General features: G+C 45.1%; 1 protein-coding gene across 1 annotated transcript in view; it reads left to right on the top strand.

Annotated features, from left to right (window-relative positions):
* Positions 1-20,391, top strand: part of LOC306775343 (plexin-A2-like) — a gene marked incomplete at both ends in the record, with an annotated part of 60,210 nt that overhangs the window by 21,960 nt on the left and 17,859 nt on the right. Inside the window, 12 exons of the mRNA XM_079265691.1 lie at positions 2,862-2,962; positions 5,665-5,788; positions 6,893-7,046; positions 7,546-7,642; positions 10,015-10,129; positions 11,167-11,367; positions 12,086-12,182; positions 12,967-13,166; positions 15,741-15,892; positions 17,547-17,664; positions 17,965-18,101; positions 18,615-18,782. Of these exons, the coding sequence (XP_079121817.1) occupies positions 2,862-2,962; positions 5,665-5,788; positions 6,893-7,046; positions 7,546-7,642; positions 10,015-10,129; positions 11,167-11,367; positions 12,086-12,182; positions 12,967-13,166; positions 15,741-15,892; positions 17,547-17,664; positions 17,965-18,101; positions 18,615-18,782 (1,664 nt within the window). The remainder of the gene's footprint in view (positions 1-2,861; positions 2,963-5,664; positions 5,789-6,892; positions 7,047-7,545; positions 7,643-10,014; positions 10,130-11,166; positions 11,368-12,085; positions 12,183-12,966; positions 13,167-15,740; positions 15,893-17,546; positions 17,665-17,964; positions 18,102-18,614; positions 18,783-20,391) is intronic.

Raw genomic sequence — 20,391 nt, 5'->3', positions numbered from 1 at the left:
AAATAATACTGCTGATCATGAATGATGTATGAAGAATTGACAGTACATTGAACATAAAGTGAGGATGAAGGCTTAGTTCAGTAATCCACCATTGTAGAAAGATGATAAAAAGACATCATATAGTCATTACACTGAGAAGTGAAACTCATCTACACAATATCATTCAATTTAGATTCAACCAGGATATGTTTTAAATGTAGAACCAAGCGCCACTGTTCTGACCCACAGCGTCGTTGCGGAAGCGTATGCACCCTCTGGTGGCCCCCCCCCCCCTCCCCCAGGTTAACACCGTTAGCTCTGTCAGCGCTGTTCATGCTGCTAGCACCGTTAGCTTTTAGCCGCCGGCTCAGCCGTCGCCATGTTGAGAGCCGCATGAAGGCAGTCTCTCAACTATCCATACTCTCTATCATTGTTAAGCCGACGAGTTAACTTTACAATGTGACCAATTCTAATTCACATGCTGAGCTGCTACGCTTTTTAGACCTTGTCAACATAAAACCTAAGGTCATGTCTTTTGATCTCATTTGGATTCAACACAGTGCGTTCCTGTTCAGGTCAGCTCCGTTAAACATCAACTCTTATGTGCAGCGAGAGCTTCGCATCTGATTGTTCGCGGGGCAGCAGAAGGCAGACGATCCATAGCTCTCCCCTTGTAAAGGTCATGCTTCATATCGACCACAGGCCAACTTTGTTATTTTAGACGAGTTCCCATCCAACAATTCATGGATTATTCCCACTGCGTCGCATATGGACTTAGAAACTCAGCCCCTCCTGTGCTGCAAAATCATTTTGCTAATGGAATGCACCTTTGGGTTCTGAACCGCTGGAAAAAAAGAGAACGTTATTTCATTGGGAACAGCAGACAATCCATTTTGCCAACGCAGGCCTGAGAGAGCACCCACTTATGCTATCAGGAGCACCGGAGACACTCGAATCCATAATCCACTCTTCATTTGGCATTGCTTACATCAGGAAATTGCTTGCATCATACGTCCAGACCTTGAATAATTATAAAGTATAAAATAGCTGCAGCTGAGTGCAGGGCTGGAGCTGGCCGTCATGGAGAGCTCATGCTTTGCCAGACATTCACACATTGCGGTTGCAGCAGTAGTACGGTGCGTGGTTGTCCGTCTGTCAGTTTGACAACGTCTTTTTGCTTGTGTGTGCTCCTGTGTGTGGAAAATAGCAGCATAAACTTATAATGTGGGCTGGGAGATTTCATACGATAATTGCAAGTTCAATAAACAAATATGAATTTATTATGTGAAATACCAGCATGGTAAAGCATATTTTCGTATACTCTTGTCAGAATGAGTTATTTTTTCTCATTTTGACATTTAATTTAGCACTTTCGTGCAAAATTAACACAATATTATCAAGTATATGTATATATATATATATATATATATATATATATATATATATACATTTATATATATATATATATGGATATGATTTCATCACGTTACGATTCCATTGGAAGACATTCAGTTACAATATTGACTTATTCCAGTGTAATTACTATAGCAGAGGTCCACAAGCTGGCCTGCTTTAGCGCAATAACATCCGTTATCAAATGTTTCAGAGAAACGTTGTGGTGTCATTTCATGCGCTTTCTGACATCTGAGGAACAAAATATCTGGAGGCAAAAACCACAGTGCTGCATGTTTGTGTCAGCAGCAGGAAGAGTTGTTTTCCTCAGAGAAACTCGACAGTGTGAGCAGTGATGAGGCTTCCACATGTTGCAAAATGGACATGATGAAATGGGATTTGGTCTCTCCTCATCAGAACTGCTTATTATTTCAACAGGATGTTTTGGTTGAATGCCTTCGTTGCCATTATTTCCAGTCCAAGGCAGCCACTTACACGCCAGTTATTTTTGTTGTCAGATGAATTTCTATTTTTACTGTAAACTGTACTTTCAAACAGAATGCAAATATCATATTATTTTATGTCATATTATAACCAATCACTTTGTGCGGAACGATTGAGACGGCAAACTCCATTACTCATTTCAACCTTGGTAAAGGTAGAGCATACAAGATCCACTCCTTCTGTTTTTAAAAGCCATGAACATATGACATTCGCATGCAAGTATTTAGCATTTTTTGTGTCGTCACATGACCACGTTGGCCAGCTCATGGCCCTGACCCTGCATTGCTCTCATATGGTGGTCACAGCAGATAATGCCTTCCACACCGACAGCGTAGTGCCCACCCTCCGGTTCCCCCTCAGGTCAACACCGTTAGCTCTGTCAGCGCTGTTGCCGTCGTTATCACCGTTAGCTTCCAGTCGCCGGCTCAGCCGTCGCCATGTTGAGCGCCGTGTGGAGGCGCTAGATATGCACCAGTGTTCCCCCTACCATTGCTTTGGGGGGCAGGCCCGCCCCACTGTGTGTTCAGTTCTCAATACTTTTGTAGCTTCCAAGCGATTGTCTGTGGTTTGTGTAGTTTCCCTCCTGCGGCCCTTGTGTTATGATTTGCACTTCCAGGTATCTGCTTTGTTCTACGGTTTCATGTTCGCGTTCAACTGTAAAGGAGTCGCGTTACACCTCCGCTGTAGACTACACAGTGAAGGTAAAAATGCAGAAAGGCTTGAAAATAAAGACTTGTCTGATGTGGATCAACGTACACAACAAAAGGACCTCATTGGGCTTCATCTTTTGTGTGTGCAGTAAATTCAATTTGACTGCCACTGGAATCACGTCCATACATTTACAGATGCCAAAACAGTTTGTTGAAGGAAGCCAGTGGAGAACAGTGTAGTCTTCATACTTTTTCTTCCTGTCTGTTTTTACTGCTGTATCTGTGTGTCTTTCCTGAACGTGTGCTTTAACCCTCCCTGTCCTTCTTCTGGTGTAGGTGGCTCAGGTCCCCGTGGAGGCCTGTGAGCAGTACGGCACATGTGCTGAGTGTCTGAGCTCTGGTGACCCCCACTGCGGCTGGTGTGTCCTGTTCAACACGTGAGTCTTGTCCCATCCTCCATGATGCTCGCTTACACACATCACAGCCGAGGGATTAAAACCACAACATTAATGCTTACCAAACAGCTTTTGGAGAGCTATAAGGGTAAGCACGTGGTCATGTGATTTGTGCAGTTTAATATAACAGAGATATTGTCCTCCCTTGGAGTTCACCGTTACCAACAGCTGGCGGGACAAACGGAAAACCGGGAAGCGGTTGTTGGACAGCGGGTTCCCTCCTAAAGTAGAGATATTCAGCACAGCAGAAACTGCAGATGTTATTGTCCGTCGGGCGGGGGGGGGGGCTGGTGTTAATAGGCTGGCAGAGGCAGGGATTAGTCAGTCGCTGCGGGTGCACAAACTGCACGTCTACATACCCGGGGAACATTTTGGACCTGACGGAGCAAGCTTATCTCTTCCATCTTAATTATCTGACCCCCGGGTTAACTTGCATAATACCTCGATATGGAGAAAAGGGGATTCAGGCGATTAAAACGCCGTGTTTCCCAAACAACGGCAGAGTTGGTTCGCAGACCTCAGCTGGGGATTAACCCCCTGTCTCATCATATGACGACTGCATTTCAGCGAGCAATATCTTGATGATGATCAGCATTATTTAAATTGCAGCTCTCAGTGTTATCAAATTGTGAAGTGAGAGGAAAAAAACACGTTTTGTCTTAATCCAAATAGGCTCATTAAACAGTAGTTTTTCCTTCCCCCCCCCCCCCGGAGTGCTGACTTTGTCTGCAAGTCCCATTACGCTGTTTATTTGAATTAATGCCTTACACTTATCAGTGAATAGATAGGCTGCTGTTCCCTCAAGTAACCCAAAGTGAATCATGGTCCCTCACATTGCAGAATGAGGCTACTTTATTTTTCTGTCCAATAAATCCTGATTGGGGTCTTTTTACAGCCTCTGAATGACTCTCAAAGAGTTTCATGTAGACCTCTTTCAGGATCTCACTTTCCCACCCTTGGCACGGTGCACCAGAGCGCCCATCTGACAGAGTGTGTTGGGGGCTGAACAGGCACACAGCCTTGACGGGCAAAGGGAACAAATGGCTCCATCAGACAAAACGCGGCGAACAAAGGAGGCAAAATAAAAGGCAATGAAAGACAGTCTGAGATGAAAGGTGTCCCTTTTATTTTCCGGAGGCACTTCAGTTGATGAGCGGTCAGAAGGTGACCGTCTATACTCCTGTGGCTCCGGTCCGCCTGAAGGAGCCGAGCCGGCAACAGCTGTCACCGCGTTTCCATTCCGCCTTTTTATTGTGTTGTAATTACAGCCGAGGCCTCGGCGCTCTTTGAGCTCTGTCAGGAGGTGCCACCCCCTCAGCAGCATCTGAGTGTATCAAGTACTGTCTCCCCTCGCTGTGCACATTACACTATGAAAGAAAGATGATGGTGTTCAGCCAAAAGACTCAGAGTTTTCCATTACGATTTAACTCTACGGCTGACAGATTCTTGTTCTTTTTAATGCCCGTTACTCTCCGAGCCTGCAGAGACCGAACTCCGACAATGCCTCTTTCAAAGAAAGCAGTATCAATACAACCACATTAAAAAACCATCTCAACAACAAATCCCCGTTTCTGAAACTGGACAAATTATTCAAAGTTTTAGAAATCCTTTCCATCCCTTGCCAATGGAAGGCAAGGGATGCCTTCCATTGTAGCCTATACTTCTCTCTTACACGGTTATTCTAAGGTCGCACTATGGTGCAACCCTTTCACTTCTACTTTTAATTGCCTGTTGGGATTTAGGGAGCTGAAGCTTATTCAACTGTTGCACTCGGTGTAATGTGCTCTGCAGAAAAGTATATTAAAAATATAAAGGGAACGATCTGACCAAGCATCTGCTATGACTAACAGCTGTGTGGAGGAAATGATCAATCATCAAAAACAATCGAAATATGGACATCACTATCCTGTGGTCAAGTGCATGCTAACAAGCTGATGTTTAAAGCCACTAAGAGGAACCTTCATTTCGTTTAGAATCCCTTTGGAGAAACCTCTCATTTTACTCCAGCCGGAGTCTGACAGTCTGCTCCGTGCAGTCCTGGTTCTCGCGTGCCTCTCTTCCCTCCAGGCAGGCAACGGTGGTGTCAATGTTTCGGCTCCGGCCAGGAACTGGTGGAGTAGCGAGTCGAAGCTCTGCTCCTGGGCCGGAGGAGGAGATGCTGCTGCCTGGCGAGGAGCTCTCCTCTTCCCGCCCCGGGCTTCGAATGCGCAGCGAAGCCGGATCTGGGTCTGTCCACCGTCGGTTGGTCGGTGAGGGAGTTTCTGGGCGAACATGTGCGATGTCGTCAGATTTTGTGCGGAATCCGACTCGTTGCACCGATGACAAGCGCTAAGAACGATATAGAAATAGACAATCTTCTCTCTGATTGTCTCATTTACCGTACTTATGTCGTTCAAATTGGGGCATTGGACGAACTGGAATTTTGACTCAATGATGGTGCTGGATGAAAAGTCACCTAAATGATTGAAGAACCCAATTTCATGACGATCCATCCAATAGTTGCTGAGACATTTCGCTCACAACTAAAAACGTGACACTTTCATGGCAATACATCCAGTCGTTGTCTACATCGTGGTGGACTGCCGGACCAATTCAAAAGAAATCGGAGCGTTTGTCATAATTCGTCTCTAAACTGGCTGCACTGTTTTATGAATATTTAATAATGAGTGCCTTTTGCTCCACAGGTGCTCGAGGAGGGATCGGTGTCTGAGGGCGGAGGAGGCTTTCCGTTTCGCCACCGACGTTGACCGCTGTGTGAAGGTCATCGCTCACCCGGACAGCATTGCTGTGTCAGCACATAGTGTCCCTGTGAGTCCGCTTATCATCCCACCAATCACCGCTCTGTCACTCCACTCACAAAGTTTATGAGCAATCACTGAGAGTAGCCTTGTACAGCAGCCACATGTACAGTAAGTATAAGCCTGGTAGAGAAGATTAGATTTGTGAGAGGCGAAGAGGGGGAGAGAGAGGGAGAGAAGGGTGGTTCTCCCTGTACACATCCAATCTATTTATTGTGGTTTAAATACATGAACTGTGGGATGAGAGACAAATGCTGAGGGGGGGGGGGGGGGGGGGTGACGTGAGAGTTGTTTACGATGTCATCTGCCAAAAGGTTGATTGCATTACCTAAAAGCTTAATTCAACTGTTTTTTTGGACAGTAGCCAAGAGCACAGAGGAGTGGAGTACAGTTAGTGCTGAGGATTCATTTAAGGGAATAGTTCGACATTTTGGGAAGTACACTTATTTGCTTTCTTGCCGAGAATTAGATGATTAATACCACTCCCGTATCGGTGCGTTAAATATCCTGCTAGAGCCAACAGCCAATTAGATTAGCTTAGCTTTGCACTTAGCTTTGCACAGTAAAACAGGGGAAGCAGCTACCCTGACTACCAGCACCTCTTAAACTCACTGATCAACATCTTAGGTCTCATCTGTTCAGGCCGTACAGAAACAGAAGTGTAAAAACAATGGGTTATGGTCTCACAAAGGGGGTTGTATGCCGGGCTATTCGTTGGCCAGGAGCAGTAACTTCCGTCAATGGAGTCGTTTTTACAGGTCGGCCTTCGTACAGATGTATCAACCACGATTTAACGTGTTAATTAGTGAGTTTGAGAAGTGCAGATGTTGTCATCTTTGGACAGAGCCAAAGGAAACAAAATGCTGTTTGGCCCGGGCTGTGTCCAAAATCAAGTTTGCCATTTTGTCGTGCTTTCTGAAAATATTGTGAGAATTGTGAGTACATAGTGGACTCAACCTTTGTGCTGTTAGTCCACTTAAACCTCTGGGCTACCTACTGCCCAAGTTGCCGGCCTATTATTCCTACTAGCCACCCTAATATAGCAGGCTGAAACCGGCCCAATCAACCTGGCCAGTCATCCGTTAACATCTTCGCCCTCTGCTTTTCTTTTAAGCTTCTGCTGGAGGTGAATAATGTTCCAGACCTTTCTGCTGGAATCACCTGTTCATTTGGCCGGCAGGCCCAGGTGGACGGTCACGTCAACGGGAACAGGGTCATGTGTCTGTCGCCGGCCGGGAAGGAGGTCCCTCAAATACCAGAAGGACAAGGTGAGCTCAGACACCTCTCGTGTCAAAACAAACCAACGAAAAACTGATCGATGGTGATGCCAATGTCAGGTGAAGAACTTCCAATATCAATATTCCAGACACACACCCAAAAAAAACCCCACCAGCTTTCCTTTCAGATGGACCACCTTGCATTTTTTGTTTATCCAAGGAGCTCCGCAAGTACCAAGGAGCCGTAGGATTTACTCAGAGCATATACAGTAATCCTTCGATTGAAGTGTATAACTGAAGGTTTTCCTCACGACAACAGCAATATGCCCTGGCAGAGACGCAGACACCAGGTGGCTCTTTACAGAAGTGCGATGAAAGTATTAACATTTCTTTTTTTATATTGACCTCGTCTTTTCGATCATTGTTTTCGTTCTTTCACTTTTCCTTTTTGTTTCTCTCTCTCTCTCTCTCTCCCTCTATTGCATCATTTGAATTCCCTCTCTCCATCCTTTCACTCATTGTGTTCTCTCTCTTTCTCTCTCTCTCTCAGACTGGGCTGGCGTAGAGCTTCGTCTGAACTCAAAGGAGACAGGTCAGATGGTCGCCAGCACAGAGGTGAAGTTCTACAACTGCAGCACCCATCAGACGTGAGTCCAGCTGCCCATCCCCACCCCTGTCTTTGATTTGTTTAATAGACGGAGGAGCACTACTTGATTTAGGGCAACGATGTACTGATGCTCACAACTCTACTTAAGATTGGGCCTCAGTGTTCAATTTATCTGTCAGGTTTCATTCAAATCAACATGATGCATTTGCCTTGGCCCGTTTGCTCGGGCTTTGCAATACCGTATACATTTTCACATCTGCAAACTGCATTGCAGACCCACAGTGTTCATAGCGGAGCTGCTCTACTGGTGCAACAGAGTGCGCTTCGCTGTAGGCCAGCAGTCCCAGAGGAGCAGCAGACTCACACACTCCCTTTCCGACTTGACTTTGTCCCGAGCGTCCCAGCCAGGCGACTGTTTGTGTTGAGACATTTTAGATTTGATAGCCTCGCTCTGGTGCTTTGAGGGTGGATAAAATAATGTAAATTAACGAGGACTTTATTTAAATACTCATCTGTTTTGTCTTGCCAATATAAATTTCTCCACTGGGCAGGGGAGCTGCTTTGACTTTGAGCTGTTATGCTAATGTCAGCTACAAAAGTACTGCTACAAAAGGTGGATCTTATTAGGATGAATGCCAATTAGCAGCATTTGGCGGCTTTAAAAGGTGTCTGCAAATCAGAAACTTTACAAGCTTTCACAGCTTAACAAACCTCCAGAAAGGCCAAAAGTTGAATTAGTTACTCCAATAGACCTTCACCATGATTCTTATTTATTTTTTGTCCATTTTTGTCCACATTCTTGGACAGGGAAAGTAATAATTCCTTTCGTTTTTTGAGGTGTGACAGAGATTTGAACCGACAGCCTCTTATGCACACTTCACTAACCTTCGACGGCACCGTGAGTTATACTCAACCACGAGCGCACAAAAGCTGGATACAGGGATGTACAATAAGTTCACTCTAGGAGGGAATATTTGATTGATGGTGCATTCACAGCCCAACCTTGGAAATTAGCCCACAGTGGATACACATGCCACCTATTCAAAATGCTCTTTGACTTCGACATGAATGCCCTAATATAACCGCATTAAGCCATTAGAGAGAAACAGTCGGAGGCTCATCACAGCCCCACCACACCGATACGGCCTCCATTAGCTGCGGGGTGACCCTGTGAACTCCTGTGATAAATATTTCAAGCCAAACACACTCTTCGCCCAGCAACGCTTCCTCCACATCCCCCCACTACCGCCACCAGCTCAGCATCACATCAACCTCCATAATTAATTATCCAGTGTTTGCAGCTCCCTGCCAGTCCAGTTCTATTAATACCCAACCCCCCCCAAATTTCTTTCTCACACACACCCACACATTTTTATGTCCATACTGGCCCTGGGCAGCTAATTAATATCAAAATGTAATGGCGCTGCACTCCATTTATTGGCATTTGTAGCTTGCTATGAGCTGCAGTATTGGAGTGCTGCTAGTGGTTTGATAGTTTCTTCATGGTTTCATCTTATTGCATGACCAATTTCGGGAGAACATGATTTTGACAGAGCACTGATCTGTTTTCCGCACACCTCTATTATACACAGCGAAGCCTGTGTGGCCCCCCCACAGGGAAATGTTCAATTTTCAGCCCTCAAATTGCTCTGTCTGGTATATCAACAGCTGTGCGTCACTCGTCTCTGTTCTCGGAACTTCCTCACCTCTCTAAGTCCTCCACCCAAAGTTGTGTCACCATCAGCTCCCCGTTTGCTGAATGAAATGTGATGAAATCCAGTCTGACAGGGTTCAGCACAACTTTAATCCACAACTGACCGCTGGCTGCCGTTTAGCAAATCCGAGCCAAAGATGTGACGCAATTCTACCCATCAGATATCCAGTTGTCACTTTTCATTCTAGATTTTGTGTACAAGCCAGAGTTGGACGAATGAAATGTACGGTTCTTCATTGCAGTCAAAAACCAGAAATATAAAGCAAGCGTGTGTAAAAAATGAATAATGAAATTATAAAGCTCAGGACAAGGACACTGCAGTCCCTCTACATCTTTTTGTCCAACACTTTTTTACTTTAAATTGCTTAAGAGTGCTTTAAGTGACAGGGACTCTCCTGCCAAGACTTCATAGTGGTCATTTATTGTCATCCCTGACAAAAAGACCACCATTCATTGCTGTTTGCATAGAAAATGGGGACATCTGATCTTTCAGTGAAACACACTCACACGATAAATTGAGCTGAAAGCTGTAATCCTTCATCAGTCTCCTCTTTTCAGTCATCTTCACACAGGAGAGGAAGATGTGGGTAATGAGTAGGGAATAAAAAGGAATAAACCTTTTTACATATTATGTAAATGCAGAGCCCTCAATTAAAATTGTGCATGTCAAGTAGTAACGCATTCATTTGTCCCTGCAGGTGTCTGTCCTGTGTAAACAGCACTTTTCGCTGCCACTGGTGTAAATACCGCAACCTGTGCACCCACGACCCCAGCAGCTGTTCTTTCCAGGAGGGCAGAGTCAACGCCTCAGAGGTGCTGTGCATTACCATTAACATGAAGAGAGCTACAGTTAGCTGATTAACATATAGCCTTTAAGAGCACCATTTATCTGTTCCTGTGTGACACTTTTACCTTAAAGGCACAGTACGTGATTTAAATGTAAGACTATGAAGATTATACAGACATGTTGGCAGCTGGTTTTAAAGGCACAATTTTTCTTTGAGCTAAATGCTAACATGCTCAAAACACCAGCCACAATTTGAACCAACCAAAATTTTGACCAGATGATGGCGCTAGAAAAGTCAGGGCATCACTCAGGCTTTCCCTGACAGGAATGTCTGCACCACGTTTCATGTCAATCAAAATCGAATGGAAAAAACACCCTCATGGTGGCGCAAGAGGAAAAGTCCGGGGCTCGCCAAAGGCCTTGAATATCTCTGCAAACGTTTGCGACATCCCATCCAGTAGATTTTTTAAATATTTTACTGGATAAGTGGAAAGCTTCACCAAAGTCATTCGTATTCATCCTCTGGGTACCATGCGTGTATATTTCATGGCAATCCATCCTATAGTTGCTGAGATATTTCACAATCCATCCTATAGTTGCTGAGATATTTCACAATCCATCCTATAGTTGCTGAGATATTTCAGTCTGGACCAAAGTGGAAGACTGACGGAAAAATAGCATCATTATTACTATGGATTAAAAAATATGTAATAAATAGTCTTACATAGTTTACCGTAGTGGAAAGCGTAACATGTAGCATATGAATGCAAATTATATTCGGATTAGCGATTTGTTTTCCCCATTAATACCTGCAGTCCTTCATGTTTATATTATACATTCATATATATTGACACAGATTACATCCATTGACAGAAAGAAGAAAGAAGATACATACTAAAAATAGATAACTAGATAGTGTAGAAGGATAACTCAATTAATCTCCGAAGGGATTATTATGATGCATGGGTAATATAAAGGCCAAACAGCAGTGACAACATGAAAGAGTGCGTGCTCTCTTTCTGTGAATAATACAATTATGTGTGTTTGTACACTGTTTTCACAGGACTGCCCTCAGCTCCTTCACTCTGGGGAAATCCTCCTCCCGGCCGGTGAGGTCCGACCCATCACGCTGAGGGCCCGAAACCTCCCGCAGCCGCAGTCGGGCCAGCGGGGCTACGAGTGCGTGGTGCACGTGCAGGGTGTCATCCACCGTGTCACGGCGCTGCGCTTCAACAGCACCAGCGTGCAGTGCCAGAACAGCTCGGTATGACCTCAAACACTCCCAGTGGGAGTCTCACAGCTGTCAAATGAGGCAGACAGCTTGGATGCTGTGTAGGCAAGGTGCATAGGGTACATCAGTGCATGCCGCCTGAGCATACTGAGGAGAAAGCAGAGGAGAGGGAAAGCGAGAGTGATGGCAAAAGATGCGAGGCATTCGAGGGAAAGGACACCGACAAGGGAAGGTTAGAAAAAAAAAAGTGTGTCAGGATAAAGTGAAAAAGATGGAAACCCTGAATTCAACACGACCTTGTCTCGTGAGCCTTGTCTTGTCGGACTAACATCTCGGTGTTCGCCAAGCGAAAAGGGGATGTTCCCGACAGAAAGTCACAGGTCTGGGATGAACACAGGAGATGTTTGTTGCATAATGCAAATCGGAGGCTGAATTTCAATGCAAAGCATACCTTGCCGCTCTGTGACAGTGAATGAAAAGGTAATTTTCCTCAGATGTGGATGATTGGCCGCCCCAGCCAGGGTTTGCGTCCCTACATGTCAAAGAGGAGAGGAGCAGACAACCATGGCAGAAATGACAGATGGTTAAGAGCCTCGTCCCTCCTCTGCCCTTCCATTCGCTCATTTTCCTCCACTCTGACTTTGTTTCTTTTTCATTCTATCCTCTGTCGCACTTTGACTTTCTCTCTTTCTCTCTCTCTCTCTGGATCCACTTACCGCACACTCCCTCACTCTCTGTCTCTGCTTTTCAGTACTTGTACGAGGGTGTGAAGATCAGTGACCTGGCAGTGGACCTCTCCATCGTATGGAACGGCAATTTCATCATCGATAATCCCGAGAAGATTAAAGGTGCCTCTGCCATCCATCACTGCCAGGCCAGAGAAGTGTAAAGCACTCAATCCACTGGGGCATAGATGGGTCATAGAGACCACTTCAAGGCTCCCAAAGGGCCTTGAGAGAAAGTTCACAATAGCGGGGAGTCTTATCAAAAAACACCCAATCACTTGTGTGCCCGGAGGGGTGAAGGGTGAATCTTCATATTTGCTCGGTTTCGCTCTCGCGGCTGCTCTTGTTTGTCCTCTCCATCATCATACGAGAAAATGTGTTTGTCAGTTTTAATTGTGGGTTGTGCATTAAAAGCATCCCCGTTGCCAAGGATATACACAGTGATGGGCATGAATTTCAACAGGCCTTTTCGTTACGCAGCCACGTTACTTTATATGGGCATGAATACAGGCTACTTACAGGAGAGATGATGTGGGCGACAGACTTCAAAGACAGGTTTATTGGATTACCTCGCCATCGTTTTTCCTTAATACTTGGAAGAAGGAATTTAAACAAACATGTTTTTTTTACGAATTTAGGTGAATTCTCAAGTTGACTCCTCGGTTGTAGGCGGTTATTCATTTTCTTATGGAATTGACTGTAAATACCTGCTGTTTAAGAATGTGTGAATCAGTTTGACGAAATCGAATTGTCACGACTCCCTGCTGGCGCTTTTACAGCATATTCTATGGCTGACATTTGATTTATAAGCTATTTATACCGGCGATGTTCTTCAAAAACCTCAATATTGACACGCCGAAATGACTTGTTATTTAACTGACCAGAGATCCTCTGCGGTGTCCCACAGTGCACCTCTACAAGTGCAGCGCCCAGCGGGACAGCTGTGGCATGTGTCTGCGGGCGGAGAGGAAGTTCCAGTGTGGATGGTGCAGCGGTGAGGGCCGCTGCACCTTGAGGCAGCACTGTCCTCCCATCTCACCCTATGCGAGCCGTTGGCTGGACCGTTCCGCCAAGAATGTCAAGTGCACCAACCCACGCATCACTGAGGTCAGTTGTTTGTTTGTTTGTTTGTCCGGTCAGTCAATCCCGTCAAGCCGCGAGGCCCAAATATATTTAATTGTGAGACGTGAGTTCCATCAGCCAAGTAATTAACTAGAATGAGTAGTTTCTGGTGGTTGGGAGTGTTGTATACGCATTTGTCATTCTTCTGCTTTGGGGCGGCCGTGGCTCAGTGGGTAGAGCGGATCGTCCTTCAAACACAAGGTTGGTGGTTCGATCCGTGATCCTACTGTCTGCTATGTTGCTCTGTGGGTGCTTTACAGCAGCCCACCGCTCCTAATGCTTATGGTTTGAATGAAGAAGTCAAATTTCATGTATGTACCCGTATGCATATGACAATTAACAATTTTTTACACACTATGAGCGACAAAAGGAACAAAAGGACCAAACTTGGCCTTCTACTTTGTCGGTGAGTCGCCGTTGTTGCTCGGGCGATCGTTGACGTAGGTATGTCCTTAAATAGCAATGGGAGGCTAACTGCGTTTTTTAGAACAGAAACGTATGATTGGTGTGTTCACACTATGGGCAACACAGCATAAGTCATTTTCTATTTAAGCCGCTGACATGAAGCTACAAACTGACGCCTGACTGGTCTCAGCTTTTTTTCAGCTCTCCGATGATTCTGTGACGCGTCGTGCCAATTAAAACAACAGAGCTGCAATACGATATTTCAGGAACTCCAAGGAATACAAATTCTACGTCTTGAACTTGGCAAATCAGTTGAAAGCAATCGTGACATCGTGGTCATTTGTTCAGAAACTTTTAAGTTAAAGATGCAAGGAAGGCAAAGTCTTGTTTTGGGAGTTTTGTTAGAAATAACAAAAAAACCCCGGAGAAACAGAGATGACGTCGTTTTTTACAGTAGCTGGAACTACTCTATCACTACTTTTATTTGTGTCACCATGGTAACATCACAATGCAACAATAGACTTCAGTTTAGGATTGTTGGACAGTTTTGTGCTTCTATATATATGTATATATATTGTCTGCATAACGACTTTTCCCGGTGAGATAATTAATAGCTTTTACTTTCAGAAAGCACCATTTGAGTTCTGCTGTTTACTTGCTGAGAGAGTTTGGGGGTTAAAAGCACATAAATGTCCAGTCACAAGCCTGTTTCTTCAACCATCATCCGAGTATCCATCCCTCTAAGTATCCGGAAACAATACGCTGAGACATCTTGTTGGATATTCTTGTGAAAATATCAACAACAAACACTTTTATCCGTGGCCACCTTCCAATTTCCCATCCAAGTGCCTGTTTACCTGAGACTATCTCGCATTTTATCCCACGCCGGCTGAATACCTTAAGTGCTTGACAGCTTAACGAATTCAGTCTGTTTAGAGAGCGGTGATGGATCTTTTATGTCACAAACTCCTGTTCATTCCCCAGAATGAGGCACAGTGGGTCAGACACAGAGATGCAGGCCTCCTGCACTTCAAAGAGCCACGAGCCTTTGATGTCCCCGTCACATTGTTAGTGTTCCTGAAGGAGCTGCAGCCGAGTGCTGCTCTGGAGTGGAGGGAGCGTCGCTCCCGTTCTGCTCTGCAGGTCCAAAGGTTTCCCGCTGGGACACTGTCAATAGGTTTCTCAGGGTTTTGTTATTCACTGCATTATTCAGTCAAGTTTGTTTTGAATTATGGTGGATTTCAAAGCTTTAAAAAAGAAAGAAAACTCCTGTCAGTATGGGACTTAAGGTAAATCGACATAATGTTTACATAGAGATTACACAGTGGGAAGTGTGTCTGTGGAGATTCTCAGTCATTCAGGTCATGTGGTACTTTAGATTCTTCAACGAATCGAAAAAATTGAGAATCTTAAAAGAAGCCCCAGCTGCATTTGAAATCGCACTTCTAGGTTGCGTTGGTTGCTGTGAAGGTTTTAAGCGTCCTTGAACCAATACACATTTTGAGGGTCGGTATTTTTGTATTAAAGTCGCTAACAATTGATATTTCTGCCCAAGACTTATACAGAACTGGAAAGTCAACATAATTATATTCCTCTTGGGTTGGGAAAACCGTTTAATCCATGTGACTCTCAACCGACACTGGAACCAATTACATTTAATTATTATTTTGGAATGAAACTGTCTTTAAGGCACATTATTCTCCAATATGAAATTCTTGAACATAAATATATGTACATATGTGTATCTGAGGTGTTATTTGAAAAGTGAAGCCAATGCAGAAGTGCCTTAATCTTGCATTCTTTCTAATGACCATCAGGGGGCGCCTCCTCTGGTTGTATAGAAGTCTATGAGAAACCTTGTGATTGACAGGTTGCTACCACGGCGTTGTCTGCGTTGACAGTGTGTTTTCAATTCATGAAAGTTGATTGTATCATTTGTATCATCGCTTAAAAATGTCTTATTCAGCATTCGGTTGTAGCTAGTTAGCTCCACCTTCTCCTGTCACTTCTGGTTGCAAAAAAACAAGATGGCGACGGCCAGAAACCGAGATGGCGACTGGCAAAATGCAGAACTCAAGGCTTCAAAACAGCACTCCACAAACCAATGACGTCACGTCTACTTCTTAAATACAGTCTATGCTCCTTCCTACGTAGGTGAGTCCAGTGGCGGGACCTCTGGAGGGGGGCACACTGGTCACCATCCAGGGCCTGAACCTGGGTCTGTCCTTCTCTGAGCTGGAGGGCAACGTGGAGGTGGCGGGTGTGCAGTGCATCCCACAGGAGGAAGGATACATCACTGCAGAACAGTAAGAGAGACTCCTCCCCTCCCCTGCCCAGACACGCATGGACTCATACTGTACCGTACATAGACATACTGTACAGATGCAAACACACACACACAAAATAAACACAATCTCTTTCTCTCTCACACTATTTTTTTCCCCTCAGTCACGAGCAGAATCTGTGAATAAGCTGGAGCCCAGTGATGCCTCATCAGGTTGTAGGAGTGTGTGGGGGGTTTGCATTGCTCTGGTGCAGTCAGAGCCAAAGGAAGAGACGGTCTTTGTGTCGCTGTCGGTGCGAGGCTGTCGGCACAGCTGTAATTGATATGCGCTGCATGTCGCTGACTGGAGGGACAATATGTTAGCCATGTGTTTCTCTCACAGCCATGTAATGTGATTGGGCTCGGGCTGCAGGGACTTTATTTATATCCTTGTAAATAAAAAAGAAGAAGAAAAAATAGAGAGAAAAAGAAAAGAACGTGCCGGCAGAAAATTGGAAAACTCCCTTGATTTATGAACAGAAGGGATGGGCGAGGACGATTCGATTCATAGGTCTCATTGTAGCTTGGCCGTTCACACGGCACACACGGCGCTTTAAAACATGGCATTACAACTGTTACCACCATTAATTTCAGCATGGGGTCAGTTGCTATAATGACTTATTCATGGCACACTTTATCTTATTGACCTGACAGGCAATACTGATTTATCGAAGAAACCCCTATGTTGTCATGGCAACCGGAGGTAATGGTGGGTGCCAATCGTGCTGAAGATGGGGAGGGGTGCAGTTTATCATTTGAGTTATATTGCTGTTATAGGCTTCCCATTAGGAAGAAAGACGACCCTCTGTATTGACCCACAACTTCTATGAAAGTCTGCCTCAATCACACCGGCCAGCAGAGGCCAGCTTCCCCCTGTGCAATGCGTAACAGATGTGATACAGTGCATTCACGTCACGGATCAGAGTCACGAATCGGACCAGCACTAAAGAAACAGAAGGGAGCAAATATAACTTTTTGAGATCCCCGATCACGGTCTTTTTAGCCACTGATACTCATTGATGATCGTTGTTGATCCATAATGGCAGATACAGATCCCTTTGTTGTTTGATTATAGCAGGTCTACAAGGCTCCATCCATCCCAAAAAACAGTTCAACCGCTGTGAAGTCAGTTTAAACCATCAAAAATTCTACGTTATCCTTTTACTTCGTTATAGTCATCTCTAGTTGTTTTTTTTGTCTTCATAAAAACACAATTTAAATTATTAGGAAATAACATTGGATAACAATGCAATCATTTATGGATTAAAACTTAAAATCTTGTCATTAGTAGTTTTAATGATGTATTATAAGCTGCTTAGAGTAAAGAGGTCATAGTTCATCTCCAATAACTATTCATGTTGTTGTGGAAACATCTCCTTCAAACAACTGGATTTATTCAAGTTTCTCACCAACACTACATTTTACGAGTAAGACTGTATTTCACACTGTGATGGTTCATCTTAAACTGTAATTAATCTGTGGTTCACATGCGTGCCGAGCCGTGAGGGGGGATCCGTACGGATCACGGATCGACAGTGGTGCGCTACACCACTACTTGTATGCACCGTGATCTGTTGCATGACTGTTTGTTTTTTTCCCCACCAACATTTGTGTCTGTGTGCCTTTTGTCTGGACAGGATTGTGTGCGAGATGGCTGCGGCTCCTAGAAGAAGTGCTCCAGGTCCCGTTAAGCTGTGTGTTGGCGAATGCAGACCAGAACTACGAGCGCAGTCCTCCCAGCTCTACTCCTTTGTGGTGATTCTGGCACTCAAACACATTCACTTCGTCCATTAGTTCTGAAGCTATGAAGTAGGATGAATATGTGATGAACATGTGATGAACATGTGATGAACATGGGTCATTCTTCATTAAACCATATATTTTCCAAAGAGGCTCATTTGTCGACCTTTTTTGTTTTTAAAGAGTTTTGATGTTAACTTTTGAGTTCCACGGAGGTTAATTAGCCGAGGCCGGTGGACGATTAATAAGAAGCACTGTAATCTGTGTTTGATCTATGTTGAGTGTGAATCATTAATGAATTTTGGTTCTCCTCAGACCCCTTCGATGCTGGCGCTGACCCCAGGCAGAGGGCCTGAATCTGGGGGCACCAAGGTCACCATTGTCGGGGAGAACCTGGGCGCTGGCAGCACTGTTAACGTGTACTTTGGCAATCAGACCTGTGAGCTGTACAGGTGGGTGATGAGAACACGACTTCCCGATGTTACATTACGCCTTACATTCCTTTAGACTCCAGACTTCCTCCACACAATATCAAAGACTAAGCCTTCTCTAATCGCCACGAAACACAGCGAGAGGCCACTCTATTTGAAGAAGCACACTTTGGACACAATTAAGTGTTCGTGCGTTGCATGAAAAGTCTTAATGATTTGTGAGGAGGTGATGAAACCCACAGCGGTGGGTTTTGTTCTCTGTGTATTTATAGCGATCTATTTCAAAGTTCAAAATGCCTCACATGGTAGGAGTCGGGAGGGTGAGTCGAGGAAGCCATTAGCTAGAGCACCTTCTAATTACAGTGTTCCATCCCTAATGTGTCTGTAACGAGGAGGAGACGGGACGGACTGTAATAGATTGTCTCCTCTAGTGGTAATGTGCAGGGCTCATAACTGCGTGAAGTCAGGGATCTGCCACCGCAGAGTCACAGTGAGAGAGGCGTGAGTCAATCACTCTTCCCGTGTCCCCACCAGGCGGACCGTGTCCGAGATCGTGTGCTTCTCTGCGCCGTCCGTGACGAGAGCCGGACCGGTGCAGGTCAGTTTGAGCGTCGACCGGGCCAAAATTCCCGGGACTCTGGCCTTTGAGTACATAGAAGACCCCACAGTCCAGCGCATTGAACCCCTGTGGAGCATCACCAGGTAACGCACACACACACAGATAACAGACACCTGGGTACACAGCATGGTACTTAGGGAGGATGGAGGTTCATTCCCTGGAGCTTCCTGTGTGGAGTTTGCAGCTCCTCCCAGTGTTTTTTACTGTCATCGTGTTACCTCACACAGGCCACAGGCGCGCAAACTTTACGGCGTGTGGACAACTTTGTCAGCTCTCACATGCTCATGGGTTGTATGGTGTTACTTATGATTCGAGAAAGGTTCGACAAGTAATGCCAGAGGCAGTGATCTCGTTTGGCTAAATTGCAGCTTGCATGTTGCATATTTGATGAGACTGTAAGTGGGTGAGCGTGAGCGTGAGCAGCTCTTCACATTGCATGATGAATGATAGCGAATGCACATTGCATCCACATTGCAATTGTTTGCTGTTGTTTTTTTTTTTTTTTACTGTATTTCTAATTGTTTACAGTCGTGCTGTCATCAAATCCCAGCCCATCCAGTGGGCACAAGTTGCAAATCTATCTCTAGGAAGTATAACGAAGGGTGACGCACATAAGGGGAAAGTAAATGTTAGCTGAGCAACGCAAAGCCAAGGACACTATCTGTCTATCTGCCCAGTTCAGATGATAGCAGCGCCAGGCAATCTGTGAGTTGACAGAGAGAGTGACGCAAAGAACTGAACTGAGGCGTTGTGCTTGTCAGTTCTATCAAGGCTGTTGGTTGGCACGGTCGACTAATCTAAACAAACGACAATCTTTGTTTAAAAAACAGCACTTTTAGTTTTGCCACATTTCACTGAAATATTAATGCCAGTGAGTGTGAGGCTCACACTATTAGAGGGAGTGAATTCTCTGTCGCTGCTAAAAAAAAAAAGAAAAAAGGTGCGTCACCTGTATTCCAACTAAATAAATGACGGCACTTAATTTGGTTGCGGGTGGGATTACCCGGCGCTACATCCCTGCAGATTAGACTTCAGAGAGACGCCCTGGCCCTCAGCTAGTGACAGGAGGAGTTTTGTGGACCCAAGAGCCCTCGTCATGAATGTGCTGTCCCACTATGTGGCCCTACAAGCTTAGGTACCCTTTGAAGTGTGAGAAGAGAAGGATTGGCACTCCGTCAGGCTGACAAGGCTGGCCAGTTCTTCTTTTACGCCATTTTTTTCATCATTCTCTCTTGTATTCCCCCCCCCCCGCGCCTCTTTGTCTCTGCTTCTCTCCTTCCCAGCTTTTCCATACTTTGGGTTTCTGAGCTCACGCTGCAGCACAGGTTACACGGAGATGAGAGAGCGTTGTTTGTTTTAATCACATCTAGAGCAGATATGTAAACAAGCAGCACCAGCCACAGTCATGGATGAATATAAAATAGCAGCCAGCTGGTTTGCCGTTTGATCTGGCTCTCCTGCCCAATAACAAAGAGCGAGCTGCCGCGCCAGCTATACCTCCGTCAAACCTGCATTCATGCAGTTGCTCTGGAAACAAATGTGGGGTTTGCAAAGATTTGCTCTCCCGCGGTGGTCACACCAATTAAATCATTGAGAGCCGCAGCTCGCGTTCACGTGCGGGCTACCTGGAGCTGAGGTGGAGCGCTTGCATGTGTGTGTGCATGTGTTTTTGACCGATAGTTCTCGGTACTA

This window comes from Melanostigma gelatinosum (genome assembly GCF_949748355.1).
Source record: "Melanostigma gelatinosum genome assembly, chromosome: 3".
Classification (NCBI taxonomy): domain Eukaryota; kingdom Metazoa; phylum Chordata; class Actinopteri; order Perciformes; family Zoarcidae; genus Melanostigma; species Melanostigma gelatinosum.
This window is presented reverse-complemented; position numbering and strand designations above follow the sequence as displayed.